Genomic DNA, 13,164 nt, shown 5'->3' on the forward strand with positions numbered 1-13,164 from the left:
CACCTCAGGGATGGGTTTACATGTCTTGAACATTCTCCTGGGTTTACCCATTATTATCTCTGTGTGTTACTACTGGAAGTCTCAGCTGACATAAAGATAATTTAATTAATTTAATTAATAAGCCTTCCAGACAGTGGTTTGCAGGCTGGTTTTGTGTCAGGTTTTTTGTTTTGGAGTCGCTGGCACCCCCTCCTGGGCTCCTCGCTCCTCTCAAAGCTCCCAAGAAATCCTTGCTGGATTTATAAGGGCAGTAGGATGGACCTCAATGGACAGGAGCCTCGCTGGGTTTTGTAATTTACCTTGGAATTTACTGAGTAATGATCCCAAGATGTTGCATGGCTGTCTGAAGACATGCTAAACCTGCAGCAATAACACGAACAGGAGGGTGCTGAGCTTTTCCCTCCTCCATACCCTCCTGCTCCTGACATGCATAAGGCAGGGATAACACTGCAGATGCTGCAGGGAAGTGTTTAAATCCAAAGCAAAAATCTGTTTCCAATTAGTTCTCAAAAAAAAAAAAATTTAAAAAAATCCATAGAAACTTTTCTGTTTAGAATTGTTTCCTGACATCACCTGAGCTTCCTGCCAAAACTCCAGATTATCTTAGTGTGTTCCAGATTTTACTGCTTGTTTAAGTTATTTTTTTTCACACACCTATGCAGGAATGCTTGGAAAAAGTTGGTTTTTTCTTTAGAAGTGTGTTTGAGACAAATACTTCAAAGCAGTGACAGAAGGGTTTGCTTAAACTCACACCATGTTACATTCATGGACATTCATCGCTTCTGAGGCTCAGCAGCACCACTGGAAAGGCTCCCAGGGACTTACCAGACATGGGGAAAACTGTACAAAAGGGATTCATTTCTTGTAACATTTATGACCCTTTCTGATTCTGGGGATTTGGGGTTATGTCTTGACTCATCCCAAAGGGATTATCTGATTCAGTAGCTGGATGAAAGGCTTTAGGGGAACCATGTGGCAGCTTCCAGCCTACAAGAGATGGATCAGGCTGCTGCTCCCAGCCACTGCATCTCCAGGGATCAAACACCCACAGAGTAAAAAAATGGAAGGGTCCTTCAGAGCCTCCTGGGCATCCAGCAAATGGGGGCTGATGTGGTTTATAAGGCTCATGAGAACTGATACAGAGCAACCACACACATGTGCTGCCAGGGCAAGATGTGCCCCAATGGCATTTTTCAGGAGCTTGGAGTCATGGTACAGCAAGAGTGGAGTTACTCTGAGGAAGCCAGAGCATCATAGGATGGATACCTGAGCTGCTGAAGGACCAAAACGAGCTTTTTTACAAACAGAATGTGCAGCCTCTCACAGGCAGCTCTGGAGATTTTCTGCTGGGTGTAACCCCTGCTGCTGGATCCTCTTTGTCCCTCAGAGCAGCCCAGCCTGATAGAAAGATGCTCAGAAAGCAGCACCTGTAAGCTCACCCATCCTTCTCCCTGTGCTCCCTTCTGATGAGCTGGTTTGGAAAAATATCTGAGTTGTCAGGTGTTATTTCCAAGACTGGAAGTGAAACAATTGACTGAACTAGAGGAGCCAGGGCTGTTCTGCAGGACAGGCAGAGGTTGGTGGGCTGGTCACAGGCAGGGGACAGCTCACCTCTCACAGCAGGACCCGGTGCCTGTGTCCCAGCAGAATTCCTCCAGTCGTGTCTGCTTCTTGTAATGCCCCCCACTGCTGGCCAATGGATGGATTTGGACACAACAGAGAGCTATTCTGGGGACCATTAACATTACACCCTTAATGAGGCTGGAACTGGTCACAGGCGTCTAAGCCAAGTCAGGAAAATGCCAGTTCAGTGAGCAGCACATCAGGAATAGTCTGTGTCTGATGAAACCTTTCTTTTTTTTTAGAAAAACATCTTAGGTCAAAACGAGAGAGAGGAGACCTGATTGCCCTTTGTAATCACAGATGTGATTGCTCCACTGATGTGCTTCCAGCTGTCTTAGCACATGCTATTGATCTCTTGGAACAGCTTCTATCAGTTATTAAGGACTGTCAGCAATCTCTGCATGAAATCTTAAAATGAATCTTGGCTGTAGCTGCAGGTTGTCAAACACAGAGCTCTGGGCTACAAGCTTAGAGCTCCAAGTACAAATGTTTTAAAATGTGATTTTGAATAAATGGAAATCAGCCTGGAGAAGAGAGGAGGAGACCTTAGAGCACCTTCCAGTCCCTAAAACGGCTCCAAAAGAGCTGGAGGGAGACTGGACAAAGGCCAGGACAAGAGGGAATAGCTTCACACTGACAGAGGGCAAAGTTAGATTGGATATTGGGAAGAAATTCTTCCTTGTGAGGGGGGTGAGGCCCTGGCACAGGGTGCCCAGAGCAGCTGTGGCTGCCCCTGGATCCCTGGAAGTGTCCAAGGCCAGGTTGGACACTGGGGCTGGGAGAAGCCTGGGACAGTGGAAGGTGCTCCTGCCCATGGCAGGGGGTTGGAACTAAAGGATCTTTAAGATCCTTTCTAGTCCCAAATATTCTATAGTTACATGATGAAACCAGGGCATCAGTTTTGGAAAAATATCCTTGCAGCAGGTGCCCTTTCCCAAATGCCTACTTATAATTTAATCTTTTTTATGCAACAATCTTGCCTGGGTCTTTCCTACCCACAAATGGTCACACTGCTGCAGCAGCTGACTAAAGAGAGCCACACTGTTCCCAGAACCCCTCTTCCAGCTGAGAGATGCAGCAGTCATGAGAAATGCACCCTCATCCCCACTAGGAAGATACCATCACACACCTGTGAAGCTGTGCACACAGCTCTGGGTAGCTCTGGAGTTCAGAGCAATTATACCATTGTGCTCTGTACAGGGAGAAAAACAGACTTTAAATATGGACCACACTCAGTTTCACCTTGCATGGTATCTCCTGCTGTATTTCAACCTGGTGAATCCAATCTTTGCCTTTTGTTTACTTTCTCTGCACCTTCCTGCTTCCATCTCCCCCTCTGTTCTCACGACTCTGCTGCAGTTATTACATTAACAAAATGCAGGGATGAGTCCTGGATAATAACATTTTATCTGGAGCCATGCCATGCTGGGAAGATGGTAATTTAGTTAATTGAATTCCATCTAAAAGGGAACTGAATCAATATTCCAGCACGTGGCTGGCAGTGAAGCATTGCCTGGAGCACACGTGGTCACACCAATCTCAGGGCACTGACAGGAGGAGCTTGAATTCAAGTGTTGGGTTTAGGTGGCAGAAGCTGCACTCTGATTCTTGTCTGAACACGATTTACAGCCTTGTCTGTGTATTTTGGAAAACATTGTCCATCAGGCTAGCAGTGAAATGGAAAAGTACTGAGGAAGCAGGGCAGGTACAGCTCCACAGGGCAGGTGCTTGCCAGGACCTGCCAGGACCAGCACAGAGCCCTCTGAGGAGGGATGTTCCCTGGGGAGCAGATGTTGGGACAACATATGAGCTCTTCTTGGTGATCCTGCACAGGGACAGAAAGGGTCAAACCTCCCTGAGCATATTTTATCCACTGTTTCCCTCTTCTAGGAACAAATCTATATCCTTGAGGGCCAGAGTGATCCATCCTCATCAGTATTTTTGGTCAAATTGCTCATCCTAGAGAAAAATGACCTCTCAGAGGAGCCAGTTCCCTCATCCCCGGCACACAACTTGCTGTCAAAGCATGAAGCACATTAGCCATGAACCCAGATGATTTTAGAAGCTCTCTAGGGAAGGGAGCTTGGGGCAGAAAACACATTTTACAGCTAAATTAATTGCAAACCATCCACCTGATCCTTCTGGGCTGCACGTCTCAGTGGCAAGGTGGGACACCACCTTGTAAGAGAGTCTGGATTTGTCTAAAACCCAGAGGGGGTGGCAGTTTCTGGTGGCAGGGCACCACAGGGGACAAGGTCTGGAGTGTCTCTCCACTGTGGGAGCGTGGCCAGAGGGTGTCCAAGGGGAAAGAGACAAGTGGGAAGGAGAAAATATCTTCATGTCTGGAGCTTGGACCAATGCTCACAACACAAACACTGGCTGAGACACTTCCCTGCTGCTGGCTCCTCTGCTGCCAGGGAATTGCAGGCTGGCTGCAAAGTGTCTGTCTGGGGCTGGTGAGGAGCCAAGCCCAGAGCAGATGCTTGGCCAGAGGAAGGTCATTAGCATGAGGAAATGGCTGCAGGCCCTTGGTTTGGGCAGTGTCACTTTTCATCACACAGAGTAGGTCTGCAACTAATGCCCCAAGGTCTCAGCAGCCTGTGGCACCACTTCAAGTATCACTGAGCAAAGAGCTGGAGCTGCTGGTCCTATGGAAGTTTCTTCAGGTTTTGGTCTTCTCAAGTGCTGAGCAATCCAGCTCAGCCTCTCCTTGTCAGTCCTGTGCTCCACTGCCAACCACTCCAGGAGCCTCTGCTTTCCTGCCCACACTGCTCAGGAAAGCTGCTGTTTAAAGGCCATGTTCCTTGCACTTACCTGTGTCTCCAGCTGGATTTGACTATTTTGAGGAGCTGTGGGATGTGTCTGTAATCAGGCCACAGCCACAGTACTGCAGGTGCTGTTTTTAAAGGGCATTCACACCCTCCTGCAAGGATGAGCAGGGCCTTGGACATGCACACAGAGAGCCAGCAACTCTCAGATCATTACACTGGTATTTAGTAAGATTCCCCTTTTTGGTGAAGACCCAGATCAATATCTTAGTCTTCCCAGCAAGCTGTTCCCATCACCTCAGAGGACATGATTATTTTCAGGCTGATCTGGGGCACTTTGCAGCCAACAGATCCAGCCACTCTTTACTGGCACAAATTCTCCTGGGGCTGCTTTTGGCATGGCTGAGATGCCTTTTCCATGCTGGGAACAGGGGGCACTGGAGCTGCCTCCTCCAGAACCAAGAAGGCTGGAGGGGAGAAATTCTGTGTAAACTGTGGAGGAAGTGGTAAAGGACTTGAAGAGGCACTGGAGTGGGTGAGGAGGTTCCTTGTGCAGGGGGTGGCACCAGGTGGGAGCTGTGAGAGCTGTGAGCTCTTACCTGAGCTCTGCAGGGACTCCACAGGCTGTGAGGAAGCTGCTTCTGTTCAGGATTCAGAGCAGGGAGAAGCTGGCTGATGGAGCTGGCTGTCCTGGGAGATCCTGCAGTCCTGCCTTGGATGTGCCATCACCTCAGCAGCAGTGGCATCACCTCAGCAGCAGGGTGGGGAGGCCCTGGCACAGGCTGGCCAGAGAAGTGTGGATGCCCCATCCCTTGGAAACATTCACAGCCAGGTTGGGCTGGGACCAACACGGAATCCCTGCTCATGGTGCAAGGGCTGAATGAGATGGTCTTTAAGGTACCTTCCAACCCAAATAATTCCAGGATTCTGTGATTCCCAGTCTTAATTTCCCTGTATCAAAAACACATCAACACCTGCAATTCCCCTGCAGAGCTGTCCTCACCTGGGAGCTTCTGTGCTCCACAACCAGGGCCTGACCAGGGCCACACAGAGGCAGGGGTGAGAGACACACATGAGTCCTGTTGGGCCTGACCTGCTCACCTCTTCCCAAAATAATCTTCCTTTGCCAAGCCTCCAAGGACAGGGCTGAGTCACTTCCCCAGACCTCAAGGCGTGCAGGGCAGCCTGGCCCTGGGAATGCTGCAGCTCATTTGTGCAGCTGGGCAATGGAGTCAGCAAAGGGTTAAAGTCCCCCTGCCTCTCCCTTCATAAGCAACAACTTTTGGAGAAACTTTGGCTGTTCATAAAGAGCCTTTAGGGACAGACAGCCACAAACTCCCTCCAACCCCTCAGAGGAGAAAGGAGAGTTAACATCCCCCAGCCCTCACTCCAGCCCACCACTGGTGCACCCTCACTGAGGATGGGGCTGAATCCAGCCTGGAAGACAACCAGACAACCTCTTCCTTCTCCTGTGTTTGCCAAAGCAGGTGTCTGGGACGCAGAGGTGCAGTGCTGTGCCATGGCAGTGAGTGAGCCTGTCCCAGCCTCATGTGTGCCCCTGACACATCCCTCACGTCCTGAGCAGTGCCAGTGCCACAGCTGAGGCACCTGGGATAACCCCTGTGGGTTATTTAGGGAGCCTGGCTCCGAGGGGATGACCCTGGAGGTGGGAATGCAGCTGCAGATCCCGGCATGCCACCCCAGCAGCGCTGCAGCAGGCTCAGCCCGTGCCTGGGGCCAGGGTCACAGCCCCCACACCCGCTTTCATGCACTCGCCGAGTGACCATCCCATCCCGGAGCTGCCGTCCCGTCCTGGAGCCCGTCCTGTTCCCAGGGATCGTTACCAGGAGCTCGTGTGTTTGGTTGCAAACAGAGCAGCAGTGGGAGCCAGGCGCTCGTGTTTGTGTGCCTGCGGTTGCTCAGGCAACTCCGGGCCAGCCAGGAGCTGCCAAAATCCTCGGTGGCCAGGGCCAAGCCCCCTGCACAGCTGCCCCGGGGCGACCGAGCCCCCTCTGTCCGGCCGGGCGAGCGGCCAGAGGGGCTCGGGCCCGCGAACAAACCAGAGCGGAGCGTCAGTGCGGACGGGGTTTATTGCAGAGCCGGGTTACAGAGCGGGCCTGCAGCATCCTTTGGTTTGGGCTTCACGAAGGGAGCGGGAGGCCACGGGGGTTCAGGTCGGAGACCTTTGCCGATGGCCAGGAGACACCAAAATCTCGCGGGGTGCATCCCGGGGCTGGGCCGGAGCATCCCGACAGCTCCTGCACAAACGGCACCGCAGGGTCCGAGCCTCGAGTGCCGGGCAAGCGGCAGAGCCAGGCAGCGTCGAGGGGAGGGCACCGGTGGGGAAGGAAGGAGGCGGCTGTGGTGGAACTGCTGCGGGGTTAAGGCAGGTCCCCGGAGGGGAGGACAGGCGGCGGTCCCCGCTGGGACACGGGCGGGTGCCCCGAAAGCCGGGGCTGAGGTAGGGAAGGTGTGGGTGCCGGCGGGGCAGGGGAGCCCTGAGGAGCAGTGCTGTTAGTGCGGTGTGGGGCGGCGGTGACAGCACGGGGGACACGGAGGGGCGGGGGGATCGCAGCACGGGAGGGGACGGCGCAGCGCTGGGGCAGAGCTCTTGGCCCGGCGCCTTCCCCAATCCCCCCAGCGCTGGGGGCCGACATCCCGCCAGCCCTGGGCCGGCCCCAGCGCAGCCTCCCGGGTCCCAGCTCACGGGCACGTCCCGGGGCTGTGCACCGACCCCACGGCCGGCGCGCAGGGACCGGGGCGGTGGCGCCACGGGCACCCGCCCCTACTTTTTGACTTTGGCGTCGTAGGTGCCCGCGTTCTTGTAGGCACTGACGTAGCCGCTGGTGTCCACGATGTTCTCCCGCCCGCTCTTGCCCTTGCCCTTGCCGCTCTCGTCGAAGCGCTCCTTGTGGGAGCCCGTGTACTTGGAGGTGTCCGTCAGCCTCTCCACAGCTCCTACTGTCTTGGCTTTCTGCAGTGAGAGATGGGACATGGGAGACAAGAAGATGCTCCATCCCCTTCCCACACAAGCTCCAACCCTTGCCCCACACAAGCTCCTGACACCCACCAAAGACCCTGCTGTGCCCCCTTTGCCCTCTGAAACCCTCAGGTCCCCCCTCAGTCAGGGCCATGGGGTCTCCTAGACAGTCTCCGTGCAGTGGGCAGAGCTCCATCCTCCCCTCCTGGTGATCACTCCTGCTCCCACAGCCCAGGGGCTCCTCACTCACCGTGACACCCACGTTAATGGGCTCCTTCCCTGCCACCAGCTGGCAGATGGCTTCATAGGCCTCCTCTTTGCTCTTGTCCTTAAACCTCTTGGGGGCCAGCTCCTCCAGCGCCTTCTTGAACTCCTCATAGTTGATGACACGGGCTGTCTTCCCTCTGCAAGAACACAACTCAGGCTGCCACCAGCACATCTTTTGGCTAATGTCTCCAAATGGGATGAGCTGCATCAGAGAGACCCTGACTTTGTCCTACCCTCACCCACTTCTGAAATTTAGCTACAGCTGAATGGGCTGGGCTGGGCACAGCTGGTGCTGAGCGCCAGGATCTTTTCAGCCACATGCTGAAGTCCCTGTTACCAAACACCAGGATGCATGGAAGTGCTCTAGGACTTGGTGCTGGTGTCAAGAGAAGAGTGCATCCATCCCTACTGTCGCCAGCCTGCCTGGGTTGCCCGCCACACTCTCTCCCCTGGCAGGCATCAATCCTCCAGTCAAATTTGGAAGGATGTGCACACAGCATCTCTCCCCTGAGCTCCCGGTCCTCATCTCTAGGGCAGCCCAGCAGCCTGCTCTCCTGCACCCCAAAAACCTCCCAGTGCTCAGCTCCACCTGATCCAACCCAGGAAGATGGGAATTCCTGGACAAACCACATGGAGGAATCAGGTTCTCCACCCATCCTTGTTCCTACACCCTGGTGTAGAACATAAAGCATCATTGTGTCCCCAGGAACCCTAAAAGCAGTTCCAGGATCCTTTTAGCCCTTCAAGCTGCCCCTGTGACTGACATGGACCAGGATCCTCCCCAAGCTTAGGCGTTGGCTGGCCAGGCCCAGGAAGGGCCACATCACATGGGACAACCCTGAGCACCTTCCTCTGTTCCCTGTGGCACCTCTTGAGAGAGGGGAACCTGGCAGAGCCAACCAGGCCCACCCCAGTTCTTGGAGTGGAAGCAGGGACACAATCTCTGCACTAAATCTGAGCCTCCCACTCCCAAATTTGGGTTGATTTATCATTAGGTCTTGCAGAAGCAGCCACATGTCCCCCCTGATGGTGGGACACTGCAGGACAGCTCCCACAGCTCTGTGACAAGTGGGATGGATAGTCTGGGCACACAGCAGGGGTAGCAGAGCTCTGTGAGGACCCCACACCCAGACACCCACACCCTGCCCAAACTGCAAAGGCACCCAAGTCACTTACTTCACCTTGGAGAAGACAATGTCCACATCGGTGCTGGTGACGCTTTTGCCGTCGGTGACTTTGCAGTCCTTGCACAGCTTGGCCCAGTTCTTGCCATTCATCTCCTGCCCCGTGGCCTTGGTGTCGCCATAGATGGCGAATTTGCGGAAGCTCTCTTCCAGGGATGCCACCTCAGCATTCCCGGCCATGGGGCTGCAGCACAGGGCAGATGGGCCCAGCACCACCCAGGCTCCTGCTGTCTGCAAGGCAGAGCTCAGCTGGCTGCTCAAGGGCAGCAAGAGGAGGAGGAGGAGGAAGGCTGGCGAGGGTGGAGGCTCTACAGCAGGATCGGGGTGTTGGCAGCACCTGCGGGTGTGGGGTGAGGGCTGACAGCGGGCTCGGATGAGCCCCGAGGCCGAAAGCCAAGAACGTGTCTTGGGGAATGGAGGGTCCTGGTCGGGAGCTGTCAGCAGCGAGGCTGTCGGCTCCGGGGCTGGCGGGGACTGAGCGCATCAGCCTGTCCCCTCGGGAGTACTCTCCGGGAATGACGCAATGCGTCCGCCTTCCTCCCGCTCGCTCGCACATCAGGAGAAACAGCACCGCCGCCTGCCTTCAGCCCCACCTCTCCCCTGCCTCCATCCCCCTGCGGAGCTGCAGCACCCCAGCCCTGTGACCTGCCCCCAGGGCTGGGCCAAGCGTGATGGCCTGCAGGGTGACCAGCAGCCAACAAGTCTCCGCACCCCGTGGCGGCACTGTTGCTTCTGTCCTATCCCCGCTTACCATCGCCTCGCCAGCCTCGCCCTGGCGGCTCAGCATCCCTCCCCACGGGCCGAGCACCCACAGCATCTCGCCCAGGACTGGGCACGGCCGAACTCCGGGGAGCTCCAGCACCCAGGGGTGCTCCAGCACCCCGAGGTGCAGAGAGGGTACCTCGCCCGGTGGGTGCCCGGGAAAGAGAAGCTCTCATGGGGCCCCGGAGCCTCGGCGAGAGCCGGGGAGTGGTCCCTGAGACCGTCGCTAGGGAGGATGGGCGTTGCCTGGCGACCGTCGCTAAGGAGGCGCGGCGGGGCGGGGATGCCGCCGGTCCCCTCCCGGCCTCGTCCTCCCGCGGGCTCCCGCAGCCCGGGGCCCGCACGGCCCCGCAGCGGCAGCCGGGGCTCTCCCCGCCCGGCTGGGAGGTCACTGCCAGCGGCTGGAGGTGCCGGGGCAGCGACGACCCCCGTCCTGCCCCTCCCCGGGTTTCCTCCCTCCCCGTGCAGTGGCCCCGGGACGGGCACCGGAGGGCCGCGGGTGCGGGGGGTCCCGGTCGCTCCGTCTCTCACCTCCAGGGCACTCAGTCACCTCCCGGTCACTCGCTCACCTCCCGGCGCCGCGCTCTGAGGCGGGCAGGGGCGGCCCCGCCGCCTGTTTAAGGCGCCGCCATGGAGACGGGAGGGGCCGGGCCGCCCCCGCCCGCCTCCCCCGGGCCGCGGCACGGCGGGAGCGCCCTCGGGGCGGGGAGACGGAGCCCAGGCAGCGGACCCGGAACACGTCTGGGACCCTCCACCACCGCAGGAAGTCTCTCTGCTTCCCCACGAGACCCTACCGGCACCTGATCCGTTCTTTCCTACACCCCTCAAGGTGTCTCCATCATCACCCTACAAAGCCCCAGCGTTGTCCCACAAGGTCCCTTTAGCACCCCCCGAGGCCCCACCATAAACCCACAAGGTCTCTCCCCGACCCCCTCAGCACAGGTTCTCCCCCTGGCACCCCAGCTGTGTTTTACCCTACAGCCCTTCCCCTGCCCCACACGGTCACCATGCCCCCATAGAGGAACTGTCCTCTTGGTGGGTGACACCACAGACCAGTGCCTCTGCCCAGGCTGAGGTGATAATGCCAACCCTTCTGGTGTGTCAGGGACTGTGGTGAGCTCCTGTGGCCCAGTGGGACAACCTTGGAGCAGCCACATGCCAGCACTGCCCACCCTGGCAGCCCAGAGCATGACCACATGCAGGGCTCCCAGTGGGTGCTGCGAGCTGAGCCAGTACCCAAATATTGTGGTTGTCATGGAGCCCCAGCACAACCCACATCTCTTACTCACTGCCACACCTCAGCTGTTTCCCCAGAGCCTGTTTTGATCCCCGTGCCCTCCTGACATCGCTCGTGGGTGCAGGGCATCGTGGGTGATCAGCTACAGCACCAGCAGGAGCTGAGCACAGCCAGGACACACAGTATGAGATTTACTGCTGCCTTGGGGGTCCTGAGGACAAAGCAGCAGCTTTGGGGACTGGGAAGTGGCTCAAACATCAGTCTTTGGCACCCTGTGGTCTGTCTGCCCTGCTCCCTGTCCAGAGAAGCTGCAGGTTAAGGATAAACACAGGTGTCGCCATGGCTGAGCTGTCCCAGGGCATCAGTTCTTCTTGTGCACCCAGAGCATTTTGCTGTAGGGCACAGCCCCAGTGACAACCTCCCCCACTTGGCTGAGGGGTACCTGTTCTCTCTTGGGACACTGTTGCCTGTTCTTGACTGAACAAAGCCCTGAGCAACCCACTCACACTGATTCTCTCTTGGATTAGGGTCTGGAGACCTCCAGAGGCAACCACCAGCCAGCTCTGGGAGTTTGGGATCACTAACTTTACCTCTCACTTCAGAGGTGAGTGCCAGGGCTGGTGTCAGAGGCCTCAGATGTGTCACAGCCTCTAGCCCCTTTGTGTAGGCATAGCTGGTCAGACACATGAAGGACCCCATTTTATTATTCCCCCATCCAACCCTGTGGCCTCTCAAGAACTGCTCTTTTACAGCCCAGCCAGAGGCAGGATGGCAAGGACATCCTGGAGGGGACAGTCCAGAGTGGGAAGGGCAAGTGTGGAGGCTCACCTGATGCCAGAGTCCAGGCAGATCTCTCCAAGTGTTTTTCCTCTCTCTGGTTTATCTTGGTAGAGCTCAGACATGGCCAGAGAGCCTGGGAGCTACATGGAGGGGGTGGCACCAGGACTCTCCTGATCACACATTCTTCCTGCTTCTCATACAATGTGAAACCAGATTCCAAAGTGCAGAGGGTCAGAGGTGACAGTACCTGGCTGTGAAGTGAGAATTTCAACCTCTCTGCAGGCCATCAAGGACCCAGGGGTGTGATCCCACCTGCAGGAAGGTGGGGAGGAGCTGTAAGCTGTCTCTGTTATAAGGACAAGGGAATTACTACCGCCACACAGAGGAGGGTGGTTAAGTCTTGATGAAGGTACAGCCTCATCCTTAGCTTGCCCTGCAGCTCCCCACCAAAGCAGGTGTCTGGCTCTGCTTCCAGCTGACAGCTCCAGACAGGAGCCAGGTAATATCAGCTGGAGCACCCAGCAGGACTTGGCAGCTGTGGGCAGCATGGGATCCTGGATGCTCCGAGCCAGCAGCAGGTGGAGGAGGAGTTGGACATGTGGGCAGCGCTTCTGTAGGAGCTTCAGCTAGCCCTGGGGCTGCAGAGCCCAAGGAGCCAAGCAATGGCACACGGGGAGAGCCGGGTGAGGGGGCGCTGAGCCACGGCTGCTGGGTTGCCCACGGGGACGGGTTGAGCAGGTCAGATTTCGGTTCCTGAGGGCTGGGGTTTGTTGTGCATTTGTTGTCACCATGACAGCCCTGTTGGGACGGAGCGTGGTCCTTGGCCGGCTCCCGCTGTTCCTCATGCAGCCCGGAAAAGGAAGCCCGGGAGGAGGCTGTGACTTGGTCCGCAGCCCACGGGACGGGCAGGAGTTGAGAGGGAGGCTGCACAGGTCCTGTGATGTGATGGAGGAGCATGGACACGGCCCAGTGCTCTGCTCGCCGGAGGCCTTTCCCTTCTAATCAAGGTCAGGATGTTCCCAGGCTGTCTCCTGCCCCAGGAGACACAATGAGCCGAATTCTCCAGCGCTCACCCCGGACACACCGAGGCTCACACACAGCTGCATCCCCGAGGTGCAGCTTCGGCTGCTGGGCTGCTTCCTGCTGAGGCTGCGTCCCTCTCCCCACCCTCACACAGAGCTCGGAGTGCGGTGACTGCTCAGGATGCAGCTCAGAGCTTGCACGAGGACACAAGCAAAACTTCCGAGCACCCTCTGTGCTCACCCCCATTCTCTTTGCCCCTCGCTCCCCCCGAGGCTGGGCACCGCAGCCTCCCGGGACTCATCCCGTTCCAGGAATGAGTCTCTGGCTCGGCCGTGTCTGGGGTGGGATGAGGTTATGCGGGAGCGCCGCTTCTCTAGCGCGAGTTGCTACAAAACAGAGGGAAGTGTTTCGGAGGTTGTGCAATATGTACACGGTCACCCCAGCAACAGCGTGTCCACAAGGCATTAGCGGGGGCTTAGCTGCGGCCGCTGAGCGCGATGGGGACCGGGCCGTGCCGTGCCCGTGTCGGGCGTGCCACCG

General features: G+C 56.9%; 1 protein-coding gene across 2 annotated transcripts; it reads right to left on the bottom strand.

Annotated features, from left to right (window-relative positions):
• Window positions 1-6,463: 6,463 nt before the first annotated feature.
• TPPP3 (tubulin polymerization promoting protein family member 3) lies at window positions 6,464-10,237 on the bottom strand. Of its 2 annotated transcripts, none has more exons than XM_030227783.2 (4): window positions 10,116-10,237; window positions 8,815-9,159; window positions 7,622-7,775; window positions 6,464-7,365 (listed from the first exon to the last, which is right to left on the bottom strand). In XM_030227783.2, exons 2-4 carry the CDS (start codon window positions 9,000-9,002, stop codon window positions 7,177-7,179), a joined length of 531 nt encoding a protein of 176 aa, XP_030083643.1. In that variant the 5' UTR covers window positions 9,003-9,159; window positions 10,116-10,237; the 3' UTR covers window positions 6,464-7,176. The 2 variants fall into 2 exon arrangements, with proteins under 2 accessions (XP_030083643.1, XP_030083644.1); XM_030227784.2 differs by having other exon boundaries at window positions 8,815-9,053; window positions 10,116-10,219.
• Between the last annotated feature and the right edge of the window lie 2,927 nt (window positions 10,238-13,164).

Source organism: Serinus canaria, chromosome 11, assembly GCF_022539315.1.
Source record: "Serinus canaria isolate serCan28SL12 chromosome 11, serCan2020, whole genome shotgun sequence".
In the NCBI taxonomy this organism is placed as follows: Eukaryota; Metazoa; Chordata; class Aves; order Passeriformes; family Fringillidae; genus Serinus; species Serinus canaria.

Bases quoted from the DNA above. Each gene is read 5' to 3' on its own strand.
- TPPP3 (XM_030227783.2), bottom strand. From the start codon at position 9,002: ATGGCCGGGAATGCTGAGGTGGCATCCCTGGAAGAGAGCTTCCGCAAA. The intron at 7,776-8,814 runs GTAAGTGACTTG...GTGTTCTTGCAG, and splicing joins ATTGTCTTCTCCAAGGTGAA to AGGGAAGACAGCCCGTGTCA. The intron at 7,366-7,621 runs GTGAGTGAGGAG...CTCTCACTGCAG, and splicing joins CCATTAACGTGGGTGTCACG to AAAGCCAAGACAGTAGGAGC.